At 53.2% G+C, this 24,316-nt stretch overlaps 3 protein-coding genes and 1 long non-coding RNA gene across 4 annotated transcripts; 2 read left to right on the top strand and 2 right to left on the bottom strand.

Annotated features, from left to right (window-relative positions):
• Positions 1 to 180: 180 nt before the first annotated feature.
• Positions 181 to 12,280, top strand: CNOT3 (CCR4-NOT transcription complex subunit 3; the record flags this gene model as incomplete). The annotated part of the gene is made up of 7 exons (XM_053933114.1): positions 181 to 239; positions 2,933 to 3,125; positions 4,619 to 4,718; positions 5,795 to 6,014; positions 8,239 to 8,371; positions 9,820 to 9,945; positions 11,768 to 12,280. Coding segments are annotated over 7 exons (930 nt in total), but the record flags the coding sequence as incomplete, so codon positions are not given.
• Positions 12,281 to 12,610: 330 nt separating this feature from the next.
• LOC128782660 (uncharacterized) lies at positions 12,611 to 13,409 on the top strand. Its single transcript, XR_008428868.1, has 3 exons — positions 12,611 to 12,688; positions 12,780 to 12,800; positions 13,295 to 13,409. It is a non-coding gene; the product is annotated as an uncharacterized LOC128782660 (long non-coding RNA).
• LENG1 (leukocyte receptor cluster member 1) lies at positions 13,404 to 17,934 on the bottom strand. Its single transcript, XM_053933115.1, has 4 exons — positions 17,468 to 17,934; positions 16,887 to 17,021; positions 14,862 to 15,124; positions 13,404 to 13,913 (listed from the first exon to the last, which is right to left on the bottom strand). The coding sequence occupies exons 1-4, from the start codon at positions 17,597 to 17,599 to the stop codon at positions 13,724 to 13,726; spliced, it is 720 nt and encodes a 239-aa protein (XP_053789090.1). The 5' UTR covers positions 17,600 to 17,934; the 3' UTR covers positions 13,404 to 13,723.
• On the bottom strand, positions 17,817 to 24,147 carry MBOAT7 (membrane bound O-acyltransferase domain containing 7). Its single transcript, XM_053933113.1, has 7 exons — positions 23,922 to 24,147; positions 22,119 to 22,473; positions 22,021 to 22,058; positions 21,273 to 21,480; positions 20,628 to 20,804; positions 19,319 to 19,805; positions 17,817 to 17,828 (listed from the first exon to the last, which is right to left on the bottom strand). Exons 1-7 carry the CDS (start codon positions 24,076 to 24,078, stop codon positions 17,817 to 17,819), a joined length of 1,434 nt encoding a protein of 477 aa, XP_053789088.1. The 5' UTR covers positions 24,079 to 24,147.
• Positions 24,148 to 24,316: the final 169 nt, after the last annotated feature.

The raw sequence follows: 24,316 nt of genomic DNA, 5'->3' as shown, positions 1-24,316 counted from the left end.
CCCCGGCACTGCCACGTGAGTGCCCCAAAATATCCCAAAAATATCCTAAAATATCCCAAAATAACCCAACCCCCCCTGGGGCAGCCCCCCGGGCACGGGACCCCCGGCACTGCCACGTGAGTGCCCAAAATATCCCAAAAATAACCCAAAAATATCCCAAAAATATCCTAAAAATATCCTAAAATAACCCAACCCCCCCTGGGGCAGCCCCCCGGGCACGGGACCCCCGGCACTGCCACGTGAGTGCCCAAAATATCCCAAAAATATCCCAAAATATCCCAAAAATATCCTAAAATATCCCAAAAATATCCTAAAATATCCTAAAATATCCCAAAAATAACCCAAAATAACCCCAAAATATCCCAAAAATATCCTAAAATATTCCAAAATTACCTTAAAGTAACCTAAAATAATCCCCAAAAATATCCTAAAGTATCCTAAAATACCCTAAAATATCCTAAAATAACCCAAAAAATATCCTAAAATATCCCTAAAATATCATAAAATATCCTAAAATATCCCAAAAATATCCTAAAATATCCAAAAAATATCCTAAAATATCCTAAAAATATCCTAAAATATCCCAAAAATATCCTAAAATATCCTAAAATATCCCAAAAATAACCAAAAATAACCCCAAACTATCCCAAAAATATCCTAAAATATCCCAAAATTACCTTAAAGTAACCTAAAATAATCCCCAAAAATATCCTAAAGTATCCTAAAATACCCTAAAATATCCTAAAATAACCCAAAAAATATCCTAAAATATCCCTAAAATATCATAAAATATCCTAAAATATCCCAAAAATATCCTAAAATATCAAAAAAATATCCTAAAATATCCCAAAAATATCCTAAAATATCCCAAAAATATCCTAAAATATCCTAAAATATCCCAAAAATATCCTAAAATATCCTAAAATAACCAAAAAATATCCTAAAATATCCCAAAATTACCCTAAATTAACCTAGAATAATCCCCGAAAATATCCTAAAGTATCCTAAAATACCCTAAAATATCCAAAAAATTCTCTAAAATATTCTAAAATATCCTAAAATAACCGGAAACATATCCAAAAATATCCCGAAAATATCTTAAAATATCCCAAAATATCCCAAAAATATCCTAAAATATCCCAAAAATATCCTAAAATATCAAAAATTTACCCTAAAAATATCCTAAAATATCCCAAAATAACCCCAAAAATGTCTTAAAATACCCCAAAATCATCCTGAAATATCTTAAAATATCCTAAAATATCCCAAAAAATATCCCTGAATATCCTAAAATGTCCCATTTTCCCCCATTTCCCCCATTTTTATCCCATTTTTAACCCCATTTTCACCATTTCCCCCCATTTTAACCCTTTTTTAACTCCATTTCCCCTATTTTTAACCCACTTTTTCCCATTTCCTCCCATTTTTTCCCCAAAATCTCATTTTTAACCCATTTTTTTCCACAAATTCCCCATTTTTTCCCATTTTTTCCCCATTTTTAACCCAATTTTTTCCCCAAAAAATCCTGATTTTCCCCCCAAAATTCCCATTTCCCCCATTTTTTCCCCATTTTTAACCCATTTTTTCCCCAAAAAATCCCGATTTTCCCCCCAAAATTCCCATTTCCCCCATTTTTCTCCATTTCCCCCGTTTTTCCCATTTCCCCCCACTTTTAAGCTATTTTCCCAAAAAAATCCAATTTTAACCCATTTTTCCCATTTTTCCCCATTTCCCCCATTTTTCCCCAAAATTCCCATTTTAACCCCATTTCCCCCATTTTTAACACTTTCCCCCCTTTTTTTCCCCATTTTAACCCCACTTTTTTCCAAATTCCCCATTTTTAACCCCAAATTCCCCATTTTTAACCCCAAATTCCCTATTTTTAACCCCAAATTCCCCAGTTTTCCCCGTTTTTCCCAAATTCCCCATTTTTAACCCCAAATTCCCGTTTTTTCCCGAATTCCCGGTTTCTCACCCCAAATTCCCGTTTTTTTCCCGAATTCCCGGTTTCTCACCCCAAATTCCCGTTTTTTTTCCCGTTTTTTCCCATTTTTCCCAAATTCCTGGTTTCTAACCCCAAATTCCTGGTTTTTTCACCCCAAATTCCCAGTTTCTCACCCCATATTCCCGTTTTTTTTCCCGGTTTTTCCCGTTTTTCCCGAATTCCCAGTTTCTAACCCCAAATTCCCGGTTTTTCCCGTTTTTGTCCCGAATTCCCGGTTTCTCTCCCCGAATTCCCGGTTTTTTCTCTCCCCGAATTCCCGTTTTTTTCTCACCCCGAATTCCCGGTTTTTTCCCGAATTCCCGGTTTTTCACCCCGAATTCCCGGTTTTTTCCCGAATTCCCGGATTTTTCTCTCCCCGAATTCCCGTTTTTTTCTCACCCCGAATTCCCGTTTTTTTCTCACCCCGAATTCCCGTTTTTTTCCCGAATTCCCGTTTTTTTCTCACCCCGAATTCCCGTTTTTTTCCCGAATTCCCGGTTTTTTTCCCACCCCGAATTCCCGGTTTTTTCTCTCCCCGAATTCCCGTTTTTTTCCCGAATTCCCGGTTTTTTCCCTCCCCGAATTCCCGGTTTTTTTCCCAGCCCGAATTCCCGTTTTTTTCCCCAATTCCCGGTTTTTCCTCTCCCCGAATTCCCGTTTTTTTCCCGAATTCCCGGTTTTTTCCCTCCCCGAATTCCCGGTTTTTCCTCTCCCCGAATTCCCGTTTTTTTCCCAAATTCCCGTTTTTTTCTCACCCCGAATTCCCGTTTTTTTCCCGAATTCCCGTTTTTTTCTCTCCCCGAATTCCCGTTTTTTTCCCGAATTCCGGGTTTTTTCTCTCCCCGAATTCCCGGTTTTTCCTCTCCCCGAATTCCCGTTTTTTTCCCGAATTCCCGGTTTTTTTCCCTCCCCGAATTCCCGGTTTGTTTTTTCTCTCCCCTCCCCCAGGAAGGAGCCCGGGGCCGCCCCTCCCCCCGCGGCCGCGGTGGGTGGGGGCGGGGCTGCGCTGCTGGGCCCCGCCCTCGGCGCAAACCCCGCCCCCTCCCCCTCCCCCCCCTTCCCCGAGCCCAAGGGCGGGGCCGGGGCGGCCCCGCCCCTTCTCAACGGCCCCGCCCCCTTCGGCCCCGCCCCCGACATCAAGGTGAGAGGGGGAGGGGCTTGGGGGGGAAAAACGGGAATTTGGGGGAAAAAACGGGGATTTGGGGGAAAATGGGAATTTGGGGGAAAAAACGGGAATTTGGGGAAAAACGGGAAATTGGGGGAAAAAATGGGAATTTGGGGAAAAACAGGAATTTGGGGATAAATGGGGAATTTGGGGGAAAAATGGGAATTTGGGGAAAAATGGGAATTTGGGGAAACATTCAAAATTTTGGGGAAAAATTCAAAATTTTGGGGGAAAACCAGGGATTTGGGGAAAAAATGGGAATTTGGGGGAAAAATGGGAAATTTGGGGGGAAAAACGGGGATTTGGGGGGAAAAATTCAAAATTTGGGGGAAATAAGGGAATTTTGGGGGAAAAGTTGGGAATTTTGGGGGGGAAATGAGAATTTTGGGGGGAAAAAGTTGGGAATTTTGGAAAAAAATGGGGAATTTTGGGACAAATGGGAATTTGGGGTGAAAAGTCGGGAATTTTGGGAGGACAAATGGGAATTTTGGGGGGGAAAGTCAGGAATTTTGGGGTGAAAAGTCTGGAATTTTGGGGGGGAAAGTCGGGAATTTTGGGAGGAAAAATGGGAGTTTTGGGGGGAAAATTCTGGAATTTTGGAAAAAAAATGGGGAATTTGGGGTGAAAAGGCTGGAATTTTTGGGAGGAAAAAAGGGAATTTTGGGGTGAGAAGTCGGGAATTTGGGAATTCGGGGTGAGAAGTTGGGAATTTGGGAAGTGGGGAATTTGGGAATTCGGGAAGTGGGGAATTTGGGAATTGGGGAATTTGGGAATGTGGGAATGTGGGAATTTGGGAATTTTGGAATTTGGGAATTGGGGAATTGGGGACTTTGGGAATTCGGGAATGTGGGAATTTGGGAAGTGGGGAATTTGGGAATTCGGGGTGAGAAGTCGGGAATTCGGGACTTGGGGAATTTGGGAATTCGGGAAGTGGGGAATTTGGGAATGTGGGAATTCGGGAATGTGGGAAGCGGGGACTTTGGGAATGTGGGAAATTGGGAATTGGGGACTTTGGGAATTTCGGAATTTGGGAATTTGGGAAGTGGGGAATTTGGGAATTGGGGACTTTGGGAATGTGGGAATTCGGGAATTTGGGAAGCGGGGACTTTGGGAATGTGGGAATTTGGGAAGTGGGGAATTTGGGAAGTGGGGAATTTGGGAAGGTGGGAATTTGGGAATTGGGGAATTGGGGACTTTGGGAATTCGGGAATGTGGGAATTTGGGAAGTGGGGAATTTGGGAATGTGGGAATTTGGGAAGTGGGGAATTTGGGAATGTGGGAATTTGGGAATTTGGGAAGTCGGGAATTTGGGAATTTGGGAAGTGGGGAATTTGGGAATTCGGGAATGTGGGAATTGGGGACTTTGGGAATGTGGGAATTTGGGAATGTGGGAATGTGGGACTTTGGGAATGTGGGACTTTGGGAATGTGGGAATGTGGGAATTTGGGAATTCGGGGTTGGCCCCGCAGGCCCCGGAGCCGCTGAGCAGCCTCAAGTCCATGGCCGAGAGGGCGGCGCTGGGGGCGGGGCTGGAGGAGCCGGGACCCCCCCTGCACCTGGGGGAGCGCGGTGAGACCCCCCCCAAAATATCCCAAAATATCCCAAAATATCCCAAAATCCCACCCTGACCCCCCCTGCACCTGGGGGAGCGCGGTGAGACCCCCCCCAAAATATCCCAAAATCCACCCTGAACCCCAAAATCCCACCCTGACCCCCCCTGCACCTGGGGGAGCGCGGTGAGACCCCCCCCAAAATATCCCAAATTAACCCCAAAATCCCACCCTGACCCCCCCTGCACCTGGGGGAGCGCGGTGAGACCCCCCCCAAAATATCCCAAAATATCCCAAAATCCACCCTGACCCCCCCTGCACCTGGGGGAGCGCGGTGAGACCCCCCCCAAAATATCCCAAAATATCCCAAAATCCCACCCTGACCCCCCCTGCACCTGGGGGAGCGCGGTGAGACCCCCCCCAAAATATCCCAAAATATCCCCAAAATCCCCCAAACCCCCCAAGTCCCCCCTAAACCACCCCAAACCCTTCCAACCCCCCCCCAAAATCCTCCCAAACCCCCCCATAACCCCTCTAACCCACCCCCAAATCCCCCCAAAATCCCCCCAAATGCCCCCCAAAAACCCCCCTAAACCACCCCAAAATCTCCCCAAACGCCCCCAAGTCCCCCCGAAATCCCCCCAAACCCCCTCAGATCCCCCCTAACCCCCCTTCAAACCCCCCCAAATCCCCCTCAAACCACCCCCAAATCCCCCCAAAATCCCCCTGAGCCCCCCAAACCCCTTCAAATCCCCCCTTAACGACCCCCAAACCCCCAAAATCCCCGTAAACCATCCCCAAATCCCCCCAAAATCCCTCCAAGCCCCTCAAACCCCCCTAAACCATCCCCAAGTCCCCCCCAAATCCCCCCAAATCCCCCTAAAACCCCCCCAAATCCCCCAAAATCCCCCTAAACCACCCTCAAATCCCCCCCAAATCCCCCCCAGACCCTCCAGACCCCCCCTAACCCCCCAAATCCCCCCAAACCCCCCCAAATCCCCCCCAAACTCCCCCAAATCCCCCCCAAACTCCCCCAAATCCCCCCCCCCCAAATCCCCCCCCTAACCCCCCTCTCTCCCCTCTCTCTCCCCCCAGAGCTGCTGCTGGGGGCCGGGGGGGCTCCCCCCAGCTCGGGGGGCTCCGGGGGGGGCTCGGGGGGCTCGGGGGGGTCCCTGGGCGAGGTCAGCATCCCGCTCTCGCTGGGGGTCTGTCCCCTGGGCCCCCTGCCCCTGCCCAAGGAGCAGCTGTACCAGCAGGCGCTGCAGGAGCCCGCCTGGCACCACATGCCCCACCCCTCGGACTCGGAGAGGATCAGGTGGGGATTCCCAAAAATTCCCCGAAATCCCCGAAATTCCCAAAATTCCGGGGGTCCTGAGTGGGATTTGGGGGGGTTTCAGGGAGTTACAGGGGGGTTCTGAGCTGTTAAATGGAGATTTCGGGCACCAAAACTGCCCCACCCCTCGGACTCGGAGAGGATCAGGTCGGGATCCCCAAAAATTCCCAAAATTCCTGAATTTCCCAAAATTCCCAAAATTCCCTGGGTCCTGGCTGGGATTTGGGGGGGTTTATGGAGGTTTTTTGGGAATTCTGTGCTGTTAAATTGAGATTTCGGGCACCAAAAATGCCCCACCCCTCGGACTCGGAGAGGATCAGGTGGGGATTCCCAAAAAATCCCAAAATTCCCAAAATTCCCGAAATTCCCGGGGTCCTGGCTGGGATTTGGGGGGTTTTGGATGGGATTTGGGGGTGTTTTTGGGGGTTCTGAGCTGTTAAATGGAGATTTCGGGCACCAAAACTGCCCCACCCCTCGGACTCGGAGAGGATCAGGTGGGAATTCCCAAAAAATCCCCAAAATTCCCAAAATTTTGGGGGTCCTGGCTGGGATTTAGGAGGGTTTCTGTTGGATTTTTTTGTTTTTTTTGGAGTTTTTGAGCAGTTAAATTGAGATTTTTTGGGGTTTTTTTGTCACTTCTTGCCCCATATCTCAGATTCCGAGCGGGTCAGGTGGGAATTCTCAAAATTCCCAAAATTCCCAAAATTTTGGGGATCCTGGTTGGGATTTGGGGAGGTTGCAGTTGGATTTTTTGGGTTTTTTTGGGGTTTTTGAGCAGTTAAATTGAGATTTTTTGGGGTTTTTTTGGTCACTTCTTGTCCCATATCTCAGATTCCGAACAGATCAGGTGGGAATCCCCAAAATTCCCAAAATTTTTGGGGATCCTGGTTGGGATTTGGGGAGGTTGCAGTTGGATTTTTTTGTTTTTTTTGGAGTTTTTGAGCACTGAAATTGAGATTTTTTGGGGTTTTTTTGGTCACTTCTTGTCCCATATCTCAGATTCCGGGCGGGTCAGGTGGGAATTCTCAAAATTCCCAAAATTTTGGGGATTTTTGGGGATCCTGGTTGGGATTTGGGGAGTTTCCAGGAGGATTTTGGGAGCTGACAGGAGAATTTTGGCCGTTTCTGCCTCATTTCCCCCCAATTTCCCCCAGGTTTTTTATATCCTGTAACACCTTCTTTTATTTAGGATTTTGGGTATTTCCTCCCTTTTTTTAATGTAAATTTGGGATATTTTCCTTCTTTTTCTCTCTAATTTTGGCTGATATTTCCCTTTTTTAATTTGTAATTTTGGGGTATTTTCCCCTTTCCCATTTCTAATTTCGGTTGATTTTTTTCCCCTTTTTTATTTCAGGATATTTTCCCCTTTTGCATTTTTAATTTTGGCATTGTTTCCATTTTTATTTCCAAAAATTTCTCTCCTTTTTAGGTTTTCATTTTGGCTGATAATTTCCATTTTTATTTCAGGATATTTCCCCATTCCCATTTCTAATTTTGGCTGATTTTTTCCCTTTTTATTTCCAATTCTGGGATATTTTCCCTTTTTATTTCAGGATATTTTCCCCATTCCCATTTCTAATTTTTGCTGCTATTTTCCATTTTTATTTCAGGATATTTCCCCTTTTCCATTTTGAATTTTTGCTGCTATTTTCCATTTTTATTTCAGGATATTTTCCCCATTCCCATTTTTAATTTTTGCTGCTATTTTCCATTTTTATTTCAGGATATTTCCCCTTTTCCATTTCGAATTTTGTCATTATTTCCCTTTTTATTTCCAATTTCAATCAATTTTCCCTTTTTTATTTCAGGATATTTTCCCCTTTTCCATTTCTAATTTTTCCTGATATTTTCCCTTTTTATTTCAGGATATTTCCCCTTTTCCATTTCTAATTTTTCCTGATATTTTCCCTTTTTATTTCAGGATATTTCCCTATTCCCATTTCTAATTTTTGCTGCGATTTTCCATTTTTATTTCAGGATATTTCCCATTTTCCATTTCTAATTTTTGCTGATATTTCCCCATTTTTTTTCCAATTTCGCTGCATTTTCCCTTTTTTATTTCAGGGTATTCCCCCCCATTTTAATTCCTATTTTAAGCTCATTTTCCCCCCATCATTCCAGGCTATCTCCCCCGGTTTTATTGGGGTTTTTTGCCCGTTTTTGGCCGTTTTTAACCCAATTTTTTGCTGTTTTTCCCCCCCCCCAGGCAGTACCTGCCCCGCAACCCCTGCCCCACCCCCCCCTACCACCACCAGCTGCCCCCTCCCCACTCGGACACCGTGGAGTTCTACCAGCGCCTCTCCACCGAGACCCTCTTCTTCATCTTCTACTACCTGGAGGTACCAAAATCCCCCAAAATCCCCCAAATTCACCCCAAAATCCCCAAATTCACCCCAAAATCCCGGGAATCCCAAAAGTCCCAAAACTGCCCCAAAATCCCCCCCAAAATCTGTCCAGAGGGGGGTTTGGGAGGGTTCCCCTCTTCTCCAGACTCTCTTCTTCATCTTCTGCTTCCTGGAGGTACCAAAATCCCCCAGATTCACCCCAAAATTCACCCCAAAATTCCCAAAATTCACCCCAAAATTCACCCTAAAATTCACCCCAAAATCCCAGGAATCCCAAAAACCTCCAAAAGCCCCAAAACCACCCCAAAATCCCCCCCAAAATCCGTCCAGAGGGGCTTTGGGAGGGTTCCCCTCTTCTCCAGACCCTGATCTTTGTCTTCTGCTTCCTGGAGGTACCAAAATCCCCCAGATTCACCCCAAAATTCACCCCAAAATCCACAAAATTCACCCCAAAATTCACCCCAAAAATCACCCCAAAATCCTGGGAATCCCAAAAACCTCCAAAAGCCCCAAAACCGCCCCAAAATCCCAGAAATTCACTTTTGGGGTGCCCGTGTTGGAATTTGGGGGTGCCCATCCCGGATTTTGGGGTGCCCCAGTTGATATTTTTGGGGTGCCCCAGTTGATATTTTGGGGTGCTCTGCAGGGCACCAAGGCGCAGTACCCGTGTTGATTTGGGGGTGCCCCTGTTGGAATTTGGGGGTGTCCCTGTTGGAATTTGGGGGTGCCCCAGTTGATATTTGGGGGTGCCCATCCCGGATTTTGGGGTGCCCCAGTTGATTTTTGGGGTGCCCATCCCTGTTGGAATTTTGGGGTGCCCCAGTTGATTTTTGGGGTGCCCCAGTTGATTTTTGGGGTACCCATCCCGGTTGATATTTTTGGGGTGCCCCAGTTGATATTTTTGGGGTGCCCCAGTTGATATTTTTGGGGTGCTCTGCAGGGCACCAAGGCGCAGTACCCGTGTTGATTTGGGGGTGTCCCTGTTGGAATTTGGGGGTGCCCCTGTTGGAATTTCGGGGTGCCCATCCCGGTTGATATTTTGGGGTGCCCATCCCGGTTGGAATTTTGGGGTGCCCCAGCTGATATTTTGGGGTGCTCTGCAGGGCACCAAGGCGCAGTACCCGTGTTGATTTGGGGGTGTCCCTGTTGGAATTTCGGGGTGTCCCTGTTGGATTTGGGGGTGTCCCTGTTGGAATTTGGGGGTGCCCATCCCTGTTGATATTTTGGGGGTGCCCATCCCGGATTTTGGGGTGCCCCAGTTGATATTTTTGGGGTGCCCCAGTTGATATTTTTGGGGTGCTCTGCAGGGCACCAAGGCGCAGTACCCGTGTTGATTTGGGGGTGTCCCTGTTGGAATTTTGGGGTGCCCATCCCGATTGGAATTTGGGGGTGTCCCTGTTGGATTTTGGGGTGCCCATCCCGGATTTTGGGGTGCTCTGCAGGGCACCAAGGCGCAGTACCTGGCGGCCAAGGCGCTCAAGAAGCAATCCTGGCGCTTCCACACCAAGTACATGATGTGGTTCCAGCGGCACGAGGAGCCCAAAACCATCACGGACGAGTTCGAGCAGGTCAGGGGACGGGGGGGGCCGGAATTCCCGCAGAATTCCCAGCTGGAATTCCAGAACTGCCCAAAATTCCAGCAGAATTCCAGAATTGTCCCAGTTCCCTGCAGAATTCCCAGCTGGAATTCCAGAACTGTCCAAAATTCCCAGCTGGAATTCCAGAATTGTCCAAAATCCCTGCAGAATTCCAGAACTGTCCCAATTCCCTGCAGAATTCCCAGCTGGAATTCCAGAACTGTCCAAAATCCCTGCAGAATTCCAGAATTGTCCACATTCCCTGCAGAATTCCCACCTGGAATTCCAGAACTGTCCACATTCCCTGCAGAATTCCCAGCTGGAATTCCAGAACTGTCCAAAATCCCTGCACAATTCCCAGCTGGAATTCCAGAACTGTCCAAAATTCCCAGCTGGAATTCCAGAATTGTCCAAAATTCCCAGCTGGAATTCCAGAATTGTCCCAATTCCCTGCAGAATTCCCAGCTGGAATTCCAGAATTGTCCCAATTCCCTGCAGAATTCCCACCTGGAATTCCAGAACTGTCCCAGTTCCCTGCAGAATTCCCAGCTGGAATTCCAGAATTGTTCAAAATCCCTGCAGAATTCCCAGCTGGAATTCCAGAACTGTCCAAAATCCCTGCAGAATTCCCAGCTGGAATTGCAGAATTGTCCAAAATCCCAGCAGAATTCCTACCTGGAATTCCAGAATTGTCCAAAATTCCCAGCTGGAATTCCAGAATTGTCCAAAATCCCTGCAGAATTCCCAGCTGGAATTCCAGAACTGTCCAAAATTCCCAGCTGGAATTCCAGAGTTGTCCCAATTCCCAGCAGAATTCCCACCTGGAATTCCAGAGTTGTCCCATTTCCCAGCAAAATTCACACTGAAATTCCAGAATTATCCAAAATCCCAGGAAAATTCCCAGCTGGAATTCCAGAATTATCCGAATTCCCGGCAAAATCCCGCCCAGAATTCCCCAATTCCCAGCAAATTCCCACCTGAAATTCCCAAATTCCCACCTGGAATCCCCAAAATTCCCCAGTTCCTACCCAAATTCCCACCTGGAATTCTCAAAATCCCACCTGGAATTCCAGAATTATCCCGATTCCCACCTGGAATTCCAGAATTTCCCAAATTCCTACCCCAAATTCCCACCTGGATCCCAAAATAATCCCAAAATTTTCCCAATCCCAGCAAAAATCCCAATCCAGAACACAGAAACCCCAAATTCCTGCACCCCAAAATTTCCATTTACACCCCAAAATCCTTCCAGAAATCCCAAAAATTCCCTTTAAAATCCCAAAAAATCCTCTAAAATCCCTCCCCAAATTTGGATTTTCACGGGGTTTTTTTTGGGCTGGGGGTTTTTGGGGACCCCCCGTTGGTTTTTGGGGTTCCCCCAAATTCCTGCACCCCAAAATTTCCATTTACACCCCAAAATCCTTCCTGAAATCCCAAAAATTCCCCTAAAATCCAAAAAATCCTCAAAAATTCCCCTAAAATCCTCAAAATCCCCTCCCCAAATTTGGATTTTCACGGGGTTTTTTTTGGGCTGGGGGTTTCTGGGGACCCCCCGTTGATTTTTTTGGGGTTCCCCCAAATTCCTGCACCCCAAAATTTCCATTTACACCCCAAAATCCTTCCAGAAATCCCCAAAAATCCTCCTAAAATCCCAAAAAATCCTCAAAAATTCTCAAAAATTCCCAAAAAATCCTCTAAAATGCCTCCCCAAAGTCGGATTTTCACGGGGTTTTTTTTGGGCTGGGGGTTTTTGGGGACCCCCTTTTGATTTTTGGGGTTCCCCTGACCCCCCCCCGCACCCCCAAATTTCCAGGGCACCTACATCTACTTCGACTACGAGAAGTGGGGGCAGCGCAAGAAGGAAGGCTTCACCTTCGAGTATCGCTACCTGGAGGATCGAGACCTGCAGTGAGGGGAGCCCCAAAAAACCCCAAAAAAACCCCAAAAAAAAAAAAAACCCCAAACCCCCCCGCATGCCTGGGGGAGGGGGCTCAGAACCAGCGACACCCCAAAACCCCCCTCGGGGTCTCCCCAAATTTCCCCCTCCCGGTGCTGCCGTGATTTTTTTTTTTTTTGGGCTGGGGGTTAAAAAAAAAACACAAAAAAAAAAAAACCACAAAAAAAAAGGAATTTTTGGGGGGGGATTTTTTTTTGGGGGGGGGGTTCTTTTTTTTTTTTTTTTGGGAGGGGGTTTTGGGGTTTTTCTCCTCCCCATTCCCCCCCCCCCCCCCACCACCACGACCCCCCCCCTCAGCAGTTGAAGATATTTTTCGTAAAGTTATTTTCATTTTGGAAAATATTTATGAATAAATAGTTTTATATCAGAGCTCGTTGTGGGGGGAGGGAGGGAGGGAGGGGAGGGATTTTTTGGGGTTCCCCCCCTTTAAAAAATCATCTTTGACCCCCAAAATTTGGGAATTTCATCCCCCCCACCCCAAAATCTTTTTTCCCTCAGAATTTCGAGGTTGGTCCCCCCCCCCAAAAACGTTTTGGGCTGTTCCAGCCCAGGGGGGTTTGAAGAGGGTCTGGGAGGTTCCACTGGATTTGGGGGGGGGGGTTCCCAGAAAGGTCCCTGGGATTTTGGGGGGGGGGGGGGTCCCAGAAGATTTGGGGGGTCCTGGGGGAATTCTGGGGAGTCCTGGGGGGTCTCAGGTGAATTTTGGGGGTCCCTGCTCCAGTTTGGGATAGAACCGTCCATTGCAGATTTTGGGGGGGAGGTTTTGGGGGGCCTCAGGTGAATTTTGGCCCTCCCCCGCGCCAGCCCCAGGTGGAAGTGTCCACTACCGGTTTTGGGGGTTTCGCAGGAGAATTTTGGGGTGCCTCAGGTGATTTTTGGGGTCCCTCAGGTGCGTTTCGGCCCCCCCCGTGCCAGTGCCAGGTGGAACTGTCCTGGGTGGAACAGTCCATTACCGATCCGGGGGGGTTCCAGGTGAATTTTGGAGGTTCCAGGTGATTTTGGGGTCCCAGGTGATTTTTGGGGTCCCTCAGGTGTGTTTTGCTCCCCCCTGCACCAGCGCCGGGTGGAACTGTCCCAGGTGGAACTGTCCATTACCGATCCGGGGGGGGTTCCAGGTGCATTTCGGGGTCCCTCAGGTGAATTTCAGGCTCCCAGGTGATTTCGGGGTCCCTCAGGTGCGTTTTGCCCCCCCCCCGCGCCAGCGCCGGGTGGAACTGTCCCGGGTGGAACTGTCCCAGGTGGAACTGTCCATTACCGATCCGGGGGTGTCCCAGGTGCGTTTTGCCCCCCCCCCTCGTGCCAGCACCGGGTGGAACTGTCCATTACTGATCCGGGGGGGTTCCAGGTGAATTTCGGGTCCCAGGTGATTTCGGGGTCCCTCAGGTGCGTTTCGGCCCCCCCCGTGCCAGCGCCGGGTGGAACTGTCCCGGGTGGAACTGTCCATTACCGATCCGGGGGGGTTCCAGGTGAATTTCAGGGTTCCAGATGCGTTTCGGCCCCCCCCCGCGCCAGCGCTGGGTGGAACTGTCCTGGGTGGAACTGTCCATTACCGATCCGGGGGGGTTCCAGGTGAATTTCGGGTCCCAGGTGATTTCGGGGTCCCTCAGGTGCGTTTCGGCCCCCCCCGTGCCAGCGCCGGGTGGAACTGTCCCGGGTGGAACTGTCCATTACCGATCCGGGGGGGTTCCAGGTGAATTTCAGGGTTCCAGATGCGTTTCGGCCCCCCCCGCGCCAGCGCTGGGTGGAACTGTCCTGGGTGGAACTGTCCATTACCGATGATCCGGGGGGGTTCCAGGTGAATTTCGGGGTCGCTCAGGTGCGTTTCGGCCCCCCCCGCGCCAGCGCCGGGTGGAACTGGCTGTGGTACAGCCGCGGCTCCCGGGGGGTCCCGGGGGGGTCCCGGGGGGTCCCGGGGGGGTCCCGGAGCCCCCGGAGCAGCTCCCGGCTCCGCGCGGCCTCGGCCGCCTCGCGGGCCCGGCGCTGCCGCCGCAGCTCCGCCAGCCTGCAACGGCAATTAGCAATAATTAATTAGTGATAATTAGCGACCTGCGGCCAGCCTGCAACGGCAATTAGCAATAATTAATTAGTGATAATTAGTGACCTGCGGCCAGCCTGCAACGGCAATTAGCAATAATTAATTAGTGCTCATTAGTGACCTGCGGCCAGCCTGCAACGGCAATTAGCAATAATTAATTAGTGCTCATTAGCGACCTGCGGCCAGCCTGCAACGGCAATTAGCAATAATTAATTAGTGATAATTAGCGACCTGCGGCCAGCCTGCAACGGCAATTAGCAATAATTAATTAGTGATAATTAGCGACCTGCGGCCAGCCTGCAACGGCAATTAGCAATAATTAATTAGTGATAATTAGCGACCTGCGGCCAGCCTGCAACGGCAATTAGCAATAATTAATTAGTGATAATTAGCGACCTGCGGCCAGCCTGCAACGGCAATTAGCAATAATTAATTAGTGCTCATTAGTGACCTGCGGCCAGCCTGCAACGACAATTAGCAATAATTAATTAGTGCTCATTAGTGACCTGCGGCCAGCCTGCAACGGCAATTAGCAATAATTAATTAGTGATAATTAGCGACCTGCGGCCAGCCTGCAACGGCAATTAGCAATAATTAATTAGTGCTCATTAGTGACCACCATCCAGCCTGCAACGGCAATTAGCAATAATTAATTAGTGCTCAGTAGTGACCACCATCCAGCCTGCAACGGCAATTAGCAATAATTAATTAGTCCTCATTAGTGACTGGCCAGCCTGCAAGGGCTGGAGGGTGATAGTGAAAGTTAATTAAATAATTAACGCACTAATTAGATATTTAAGGGGTTAATTAAATAACTAAACAGTTAATTAACAGGGGGAAGCCATTCACGGCAGCACTAAGGAGTGGGAAAAGGCATTAATTAACTGATTAATCACCAATTAACGAGTCACTCACCCTCCTCCCCCGGCCCGCTCGGCGGGGGCTCTGGGGGGGCTCCGTGGCTGAGGCTGGGGGGGTTTTTTGGGGCTGGGGGCTCGGCGCAGCCCCTTCCTCATGTCCTGCAGCGGGTCCAGCACGGCCTTGCGCCCCTCCTGCACCTCCCGGGACCCCTCCCCACCTTTCCTGGGGGGCCGCAGGTACCAGGGGGGGCAGGTCTGGGCCTCGGCCGCGCTCTGGCCCAGGTAGGTCAGGACCCCCAGGGCCCGCTCCCGGCGCTCCTGGGGGGAGATTGGGGAGGGGGATTTGGGGTGAGACCCCCCCTCTGGGTGAAAATCCCCCCCGGGTGTTCCTCAAATTCTGCTTTCTCCACCCAAATTCCCCCTTTTTCCACCCCAAATCCTCCCGTTTCCCACACAAATGGCGCCATTTTCCACCCCTCCAACCTCAAGACATTTCTGAGGGGGAAATTGGGGAGGGGGATTTGGGGTGAGACCCCCCCGTCTGGGTGAAAATCCCACCCAGGTTTTCCTCAAATTCTGCTTTTTACACCCAAATTTCCCCTTTTTCCACCCAAATTCCCCCTTTTTCCACCCCAAATCCTCCCGTTTCCCACACAAATGGCGCCATTTTCCACCCCTCCAACCTCAAGACATTTCTGAGGGGGAAATTGGGGAGGGGGATTTGGGGTGAGACCCCCCCCCCTCTGGGTGAAAATCCCACCCGGGTTTTTCCCAAATTCTGCTTTTTACACCCAAAATCCTGCCTTTTCCACACAAATCCTCCCATTTTCCACCCCCACCCCTCCAATCTTAGCTGCTCCTGGGGGAGATTGGGGAGGGGGATTTGGGGTGAGACCCCCCCCGTCTGGGTGAAAATCCCACCCAGGTGTTCCTCAAATTCTCCTTTTTACACTGAAATTCCCACTTTTTCCACCCAAATTCCCCCTTTTTCCACCCCCACCCCTCCAATCTTAGCTGCTCCTGGGGGAGATTGGGGAGGGGGATTTGGGGTGAGACCCCCCCGTCTGGGTGAAAATCCCACCCGGGTTTTCCTCAAATTCTCCTTTTTACACTGAAATTCCCGCTTTTTCCACCCAAATTCCCCCTTTTTCCACCCCAAATCCTCCCGTTTCCCACACAAATGCCGCCATTTTCCACCCCTCCAACCTCAAGACATTTCTGAGGGGGAAATTGGGGAGGGGGATTTGGGGTGAGACCCCCCCTCTGGGTGAAAATCCCACCCAGGTTTTCCTCAAATTCTGCTTTTTACACCCAAATTTCCCCTTTTTCCACCCAAATTCCCCCTTTTTCCACCCCAAATCCTCCCGTTTCCCACACAGATCCCGCCATTTTCCACCCTCCAATCTCAGCTGCTCTGAGGAGGAAATTGGGGAGGGGGATTTGGGGTGAGACCCCCCCTCTGGGTGAAAATCCCACCCGGGTGTTCCTCAAATTCTGCTTTTTACACCCAAAATCCTGCCTTTTCCACACAAATCCTGCAATTTTCTCTGCCCACCCCTCCAATTTCAGCTGCTCCCGGCGCTCCTGGGGGGAGATTGGGGAGGGGGATTTGGGGTGAGACCCCCCCTCTGAGTGAAAATCCCACCGGGTTTTCCTCAAATTCTGCTTTTTACCCTGAAATTCCCCCTTTTTCCACCCCAATTCCTCCTTTTTCCACTCCAAAATCCTCCCGTTTCCCTCCCAAATCCCGCCATTTTCCACCCTCCAACCTCAAGACATTTCTGAGGGGAAAAATGGGGAGGGGGATTCAGGTGACCCCCTCAGTACCAAAAAATAACCCAAAACCAACCCTTTTCTCCCAAATTCCCCTCAAAATCCCCTGAAATCACCCCAAAATCCCCTTTTTTCCCCCCCAAACCGCTCCATTTCTGCCCCTTCACCTCCTCCCGGGGTTGGAATTCTAGGCTCTGACCCTCTCCAAATCCCATTTTTTCCCCCCAAATCTTATTTCCCCACCTCCCCCCTCACCTGAGGGGACAATTTGGGGGGGGGTTCCCCAAATCCCGCCCTCCCCCCTCACCTGTTCCCGCCTTTTTTCCGCCTCGTGCTCGCGGTTCGGGGCCTCCTCGGGGGGCGGGAACAGCACGGGGGGGGCCGGGGGGGAGGGGCTGCGACCCCCGACCCGCGCCCGCTTCCGCAGGAGCTCGGTGCGCACCTGAGGGGGAAGGGGGACACAAAGGAGGGGGTCAGGGACCCCCAAAATTCCTCCCCTCCCCCACCGCAATATTCCCTTCCCCACGGAGCTTTTTCACTTTCCCCCCCCCCTCCCCAAATTTACCCCTCACGGGTAATTTTACACCCCCCCCCCCAAAATCTGATCCCACTGACTTTTTTAAACCCCCTCCCCCATTTATTTTGCCCATCGCCAAATTATTTTACGCCCCCGAATTTATTTTTGCCCCGCTCCAAAAAGACTTTTTTAGACCAGTCCATCCCCCCCCCAACCAGTAGATGAAAATGGTTCGCGCCGGCCCACGCCAATCACTCTAAGCCACGCCCATCGGCTATAATATATTCAAGGCCGCGCATGCTGATTGGCTCCCGGATACGCAGCCCCGCCGCCTTTCCCTTCCCTACCCCCCCCCTCCCCTCAGCACTCGCCTCCTGCTCCGCCCGCAGCGCGCGCGCGTCTCGTTTCCTCCTCTCCACCTCGGCCGCCGCCTCGTCCCGCCGCACCCGCGCCACATTGTCCTTGTTCCGGACGTGCCACGACTTCTTCGGAAGGATGTTCATGGCGGCGGCGGCGGGAGCGGCAGCGGGACCAGGCCGCGGCTCTGAGGCACCGCGGCCGCACTGCCCTCTCTGCTGCCCTCTCCGTTCTGATTGGTCGAGCGCCTGTCACTCCGCCCTTCTCTCCGTCTCTGATTCGCCTGTTATTTCGCTCCACCCCGTTGTCGCTCTCTGATTTGTCGAGCGCTGTGGCCCCGCCCTCTTCCCACCTCTGATTGGCTCACCCGTCTTCCTTTAGCGGGGCGACGCCGGAAGTGGACGTTTCCCGCCTTTTCGTATTGTGGGAGCGCCGCCATATTGAACCGTGAGGGGAGGCGAGGGCGTCCCTGACACGTCCCCCCCAAAAACCCCCAAATCCCCTCGGGACCCCCCAAATTAACCCTAAACCCCCTCTGGGAACCCTCAAAATCTCCTCGGGAACTCCCGGCCCGAGTTCTTCCCACGTTTTAAAGATTTGTCCCCAGATTTGCCTCATTTCCCTCAAAGATTCACCTCAGGGGTCCTGCAGGCTCAGGTCAGTTTATTGGATTTGGATCAATTTTTGGTATTCGGCTCCATTTTCGATCTGTTTTATTCAATCTCTTTGGGGGTCACTTTTGGGGTGGTTTCTGTAAATTTTGGGATTCCCCACACACACCAAACGCACCGGGAACGTCGTTCAAGCCTTTTATTGGTCTAAATTTTGGGGGGCCCCTTTCAAAAACAGAGCAACCCCGCTCCCACCCCCCCTAAAAAAGCCCCGCCGGGGGGTGCCCACAGCGCCCCAAATCCCTCCCCGGGCCCCCCAAATCCCTCCCCAGGCCTCCCCTTCTGGGTATTGGGGTTCAGGGGGGTGGGAGGTGCCCCCTAAATTCTCATTATTGGGGTCCCTCCTCTTCCTCGCCTGAGGGTCCCCCTGATCCGGGGCTATCGGAGCTCCCCTATTTTGGATTTTGGGGTTCAGGGCGTTTCCCCCCCCCCCATTTTCCAATTGGGGTTCCTCCCCCTGACCTGAGTATTGGGGTGCTTTGTCCTCATCCTCACCCCAAAGTTTGGGGTCCCCCCAAGCTCCGGTTATTGGGGTTCATCCCCACCCCGACCCTCGGGGTCCCTCCTCCTCCTCAGCTCCTGGGATTCGGGGGCCGGGGGCTCCTCCCCAGCCTCTCTTTTGGGGTCCCACCCCTCCTGGATTTGGGGATTTCGGGGGTCTCCACTCTCCTGGATTTTAGGATTTGGGGGGGCTTCTTTTTCCTGTGTTCTGGGGTCTGGGGGGCCTCCCCTCTCCGGGGTTTTGGGGTTCAAGGGATCGCCGCACTCCTGAATTTTGGGGTTCAGGGGGTCCCACCCCTCCTGAATTTTAGGATTTAGGGGATCTCCCGTCTCCTGAATTCTGAGGTTTAGAGGATCTCCTCCCTCCTGAATTTTGGGGTTCAGAGGGTCCCATCCCTCATGGATTTTAGGATTTAGGGGGTCCTCGCCCTCACGGATTTTAGGATTTAGGGGATCCCCACTGTCCTGAAATGTGGGGTTCAGAGGGTCCCATCCCTCATGGATTTTAGGATTTAGGGGGTCCTCACCCTCACGGATTTTAGGATTTAGGGGATCCCCACTCTCCTGAATTTTGGGGTTCAGGGAGTCCCATCCCTCGTCAATTTTAGGATTTAGGGGGTCCTCGCCCTCACGGATTTTAGGATTTAGGGGGTGCCCAGCCTCCCCTTCACAGCGCTCCCGCCTCCTCCTCACCTGCGCGTCCTCACCGCGCCCCTCTCCCTCACGCCGCTCTTCCCGCCCTTTTTCCCGCCCCTCTTCCCGCCCTTTTTCCCGCCCCTCTTCCCGCCCTTTTTCCCGCCCCTCTTCCCGCCCTTTTTCCCGCCCCTTTTCCCGCCCTTTCCCGCCGCCCGCCGCCGCCGCCGTGAGGAGGATGAGGAGGGGCAGGACGTGGAGGCAGAAATGCACCGAGGCCCAGAAGCGCAGCGTGTCCGCGGCCCCTCGCAGCACGAAGCCCATGCTCAGGTACTCGAACGCCCTCATCTTGAGGAACCACTGCGCTCCCCTGAGCGCGGAGCCCTTCCAGCCGCCGAGCTGCTCCAGGGGCACCCCGAAATACGCGCCCAGAGCCGCCTCGGCCGCCGCCTCGGCCGCCAGCCACAGCGGCACGGTGAGGAAGGACAGGTACTGCCCGCCGTGCAGCCCGTGCCAGTAGGCTGAGGCCAGCATGGTCCAGGCGTTCCTGGTTTTAGGGGAGGAAAAAAAAATGCGGAAATGGTCTCAGGGAGGGCTGGGAGAGGCGTGGCAGGCAGCAAAGGTTCGTTTGGAGGGGTCAGAATTGGGGTTGGAGGCACCGAAATGCAGCTTGGAGGCGTTAAAATGGTGTTTAGGTGCCTTCAAATCCACCACACGCACCCCAAAATTCAGTTTGTGACTCTCAAAAGTCCAGCCTAAGTGCCCAGAGTTGAGTTTGTGCCCCTCGAAATTTAGCTTGCACCACAGAAAGTTCAATTTACACACCCAAGATTCAGTTGGTGTCTCCCAAAGTCCAGCCTAATCATCCAAAGTTCAGTTTACGTCCCCCAAAGTCCAGCCCAAGCACCCAAAATTAAATTTACACCACCCAAAGTCCAGCCCAAGCACCCAAAATTCAGTTTACACCTCTCAAAGTCCAGCCCAAGCACCCAAAATTGAATTTACACCTCTCAAAGTCCAGCCCAAGCACCCAAAATTGAATTTACACCCCTCAAAATCCCTCCCTGCTCCAAATGAAGTTCCATATACACACCCAAAATTGAATTTAAACCTCCCAAAGTCCAACCCAGGCACCCAAAATTGAATTTACACCCCCAAAATTCAATGTACACCCACTAAAACTCAGCTCCCAGTGCCCCGGTCTTGACCTTAATCCTTCTCCCAGTGCCCCCAGTGCCCCTCCCAGCGCTCCCAGTGCTCCCAGTGCCCCTCCCAGTGCCCCCAGTGCCCCTCCCAGTGCCCCCAGTGCCCCTCCCAGTGCTCCCAGTGCTCCCAGTGCCCCTCCCAGCGCTCCCAGTGCTCCCAGTACCTGAGCAGGGGGTACTGGCGGGGTCCCCTGCGGTGCACGTAGGCCGCCAGCCACCACTGCACCGTCATGTTCCAGCGGCGCAGCCCGCCCCGGAACCGCCGGCCCACCTCCGTGCCCCAGGGGTCCACGGTGCGGATGGTCTCGAAATCCCACTGCTCCTCGGGGAGCTCGGCACACCTGGCACAGGTGAGACCCCAGGTGACACATGGGGACACTCAGGTGACACTCAGGGACACCCCACTCTGTGCCCCACGGTGCGGATGGTCTCGAAATCCCACTGCTCCTCGGGGAGCTCGGCACACCTGGCACAGGTGAGACCCCAGGTGACACATGGGGACACTCAGGTGACACTCAGGGACACCCCACTCTGTGCCCCACGGTGCGGATGGTCTCGAAATCCCACTGCTCCTCGGGGAGCTCGGCACACCTGGCACAGGTAAGACCCCAGGTGACACACGGGGACACTCAGGTGACACTCACAGACACACAGGTGACACTCAGGGACCCTCCACTCTGTGCCCCAATGATGGGGCACACTGTGCCCCTGTACCCCAGTGACGTCCCCACTGTCCCCAGTGCTCCCTGTACCCCAGTGACGTCCCCAATGTCCCCAGTGATGTCCCCAATGTCCCCAGTGTCACTCACGTTTTGGGGCGCTCCCAGCTTGCTGTGGGCCCCTGTCCCTGACAGTTTTGGGGTACCCCCAGCCCCTGTACCACAGTGACGTCCCCGGTGCCACTCATGTTTTGGGGCGCTCCCAGCCCCTGTACCCCAATGTCCCCAGCGATGTCCCCAATATCCCCGGTGTCACTCACCTTTTGGGGCGCTCCCATCGCGCCGTTGGGCCCTGTCCCTGACAGTTTTGGGGTACCCCCAGCCCCTGTACCCCAATGTCCCCAGTGTCCCCAGTGATGTCCCCGGTGCCACTCACATTTTGGGGCGCTCCCAGCTGGCCGTGGGGCCCTGTCCCGGCCTGGCCCTGGCGGTTTTGGGGTACCCCCAGCCCCTGTACCCAATGTCCCTGTACCCCAGTGATGTCCCCAATGTCCCCGGTGCCACTCACGTTTTGGGGCGCTCCCAGCTGGCCGTGGGGCCCTGTCCCGGCCTGGCCCTGGCGGTTTTGGGGTAGGCGCCCAGCCCCTGTACCTCAGTGTCCCTGTACCCCAGTGATGTCCCCAATGTCCCCGGTGCCACTCACGTTTTGGGACGCTCCCAGCCCCTGTACCCCAATGTCCCCAGTGTCCCCAGTGATGTCCCTGGTGTCACTCACGTTTTGGGGCGCTCCCATCGCGCCGTGGGGCCCTGTCCCGGCCTGGCCCTGGCGGTTTTGGGGTACCCCCAGCCCCTGTACCCAATGTCCCTGTACCCCAGTGATGTCCCCGGTGCCACTCACGTTTTGGGGCGCTCCCATTGCGCCGTGGGGCCCTGTCCCTGACAGTTTTGGGGTACCCCCAGCCCCTGTACCCCAGTGATGTCCCCGGTGCCACTCACGTTTTGGGGCGCTCCCAGCTGGCCGTGGGGCCCTGTCCCGGCCTGGCCCTGGCGGTTTTGGGGTAGGCGCCCAGCCCGGCGGCCAGGCAGCCGCCCTCGGCGCAGAGCCAGCCCACGTAGAGGCGCAGGCGCAGCGCCAGGAACACGGGCGCCATGTGCGCCAGCCGGGCGGGCCACGGCCGCGCGCCGAACTCGGGGCGCAGCGCGGCGCGCGCCGGCCACGCCCGGCCCACCAGCACCCCCAGCGCGCCCAGCGCCGGCGCCCAGCGCACGCGGGCCAGCAGCGGCCGCAGCGCCGGCGGCCCCGGCGGGCCCCACACCCAGTCCAGGTGCGTGCCCAGGCGGTAGAAGGGACCTGCGGGGAGAGGGGACACGTGGGACACGGGTGGGACACGGGTGGGACACGGGTGACGGGTGACACACAGGTGGCACACAGGTGGTATGGAGGTGGCACAGAGTGGCACACAGGTGACACAGAGGTGACAGGTGACACGCAGGTGGCACACAGGTGACAGGTGGCACACAGGTGGGACACAGGTGGCACACAGGTGACACAGAGGTGAGAGGTGACACACAGGTGGGACACACAGGTGGTACGGAGATGACACATAGTGGCACACAGGTGACAGGTGACAGGTGGCACACAGGTGGCACACAGGTGGTACGGAGGTGACACATAGTGGCACACAGGTGACACACAGGTGACAGGTGGCACACAGGTGGCACACAGGTGGTACGGAGGTGACACATAGTGGCACACAGGTGACACACAGGTGACAGGTGGCACACAGGTGGCACACAGGTGACAGGTGGCACACAGGTGGTACGGAGGTGACACATAGTGGCACACAGGTGACAGGTGACAGGTGACACACAGGTGGTACGAAGGTGGCACGTAGTGGCACAGAGGTGACACAGAGGTGACAGGTGGCACACAGGTGACATGCAGGTGGCACATAGTGGCACACAGAGGGGACATAAATGGCACACAGATGGGACACAGGTGACAGGTGATACACAGGTGACATGCAGGTGGGACACAGGTGGCACACAGGTGACACACAGGTGGTATGGAGGTGGCACGTAGTGGCACAGAGGTGACACAGAGGTGACAGGTGGCACACAGGTGGCATACAGGTGGCACGCAGGTGACACAGGTGACACACAGGTGGGATAAATGGCACATAAATGGCACACAGGTGACAGGTGGCACACAAATGGGACACGGGTGGCACAGAGATGACAGGTGACACACAGGTGGCACACAGGTGACACACAGGTGACAGGTGGCACACAGGTGGCATACAGGTGACACAGGTGACACACAGGTGGGATAAATGGCACATAAATGGCACACAGGTGACACACAGGTGACAGGTGGCACACAGGTGGCACACAGGTGACACAGGTGACACACAGGTGGGATAAATGGTGCACAGGTGACACAGAGGTGACAGGTGGCACACAGGTGGCATACAGGTGGCACGCAGGTGACACAGGTGGCACACAGGTGGGATAAATGGCACATAAATGGCGCACAGGTGACACACAGGTGACAGGTGGCACACAGGTGGGACATTTAGCCCCAGAATCTCCCCAAAATCCTCTGTGGTACCTCCCAAAATTCCCCCAAATTCTTTCTGGGAAGCCCCAAAATCCCCCCAGATCCCCTCTGGGACCCCCCCAAAATCCCCCCCAGCCCCCCCAAACCCACAGACTCCCCCCCCATGGGGACACTGGGGACCCCCAGGTGCCCCTCGGCCCCGCCCCTTCAGGCCCCGCCCCTCGCGGCCCCGCCCTCACCTGTCAGCAGCCCCAGGTAGCAGTAGCTGTAGCACAGGATGTCAATCAAGCTCGGCACGCGCCGCAGCGAGCCAATCAGCAGCCGCGTCTCCTCTGACATCACCCCCTTAAGCCCCGCCTCCCGCAGCTCCTGCGTGTCACTGGCTAGGCTGACCATCTGGGGGGCGGGGCCACTGTGAGGCCACGCCCGTTTCCTCCCATATATGGGATGGCACGCCACAAGCCACGCCCACTGGGGGACGCTTTGCGCCCCCTGCTGGCCCAGCAGTGTTCCTACAATTGCGCCCCCCAAAATCGCCCCAAAATCCCCACAGGACCCCCCAAAATCACCCCAAAATCCCCCCTGAACCCCCCAAATCCCCCCCTGAACCCCCAAACTCACCCCAAAATCCCCC

Source organism: Vidua chalybeata (assembly GCF_026979565.1).
Source record: "Vidua chalybeata isolate OUT-0048 chromosome 34 unlocalized genomic scaffold, bVidCha1 merged haplotype SUPER_34_unloc_1, whole genome shotgun sequence".
Taxonomy (NCBI): Eukaryota; Metazoa; Chordata; class Aves; order Passeriformes; family Viduidae; genus Vidua; species Vidua chalybeata.
Note: the sequence above shows the minus strand (reverse complement) of the source record. Positions and strands in the feature narration are given on the sequence as shown.

What these genes read in the sequence shown, in the direction of transcription:
- LENG1 (XM_053933115.1), bottom strand. Translation starts at nt 17,599, where the DNA reads ATGAACATCCTTCCGAAGAAGTCGTGGCACGTCCGGAACAAGGACAAT. An exon ending in CGGAAAAAAGGCGGGAACAG is followed by an intron (nt 15,125 to 16,886) that starts GTGAGGGGGGAG and finishes ATCTCCCCCCAG; the next exon opens with GAGCGCCGGGAGCGGGCCCT. An exon ending in GAGCGGGCCGGGGGAGGAGG is followed by an intron (nt 13,914 to 14,861) that starts GTGAGTGACTCG and finishes TTGCCGTTGCAG; the next exon opens with GCTGGCGGAGCTGCGGCGGC.
- MBOAT7 (XM_053933113.1), bottom strand. Translation starts at nt 24,078, where the DNA reads ATGGTCAGCCTAGCCAGTGACACGCAGGAGCTGCGGGAGGCGGGGCTT. An exon ending in CTACCTGGGGCTGCTGACAG is followed by an intron (nt 22,474 to 23,921) that starts GTGAGGGCGGGG and finishes CTCTCCCCGCAG; the next exon opens with GTCCCTTCTACCGCCTGGGC. An exon ending in CGCCAGTACCCCCTGCTCAG is followed by an intron (nt 19,806 to 20,627) that starts GTACTGGGAGCA and finishes CCCTAAAACCAG; the next exon opens with GAACGCCTGGACCATGCTGG.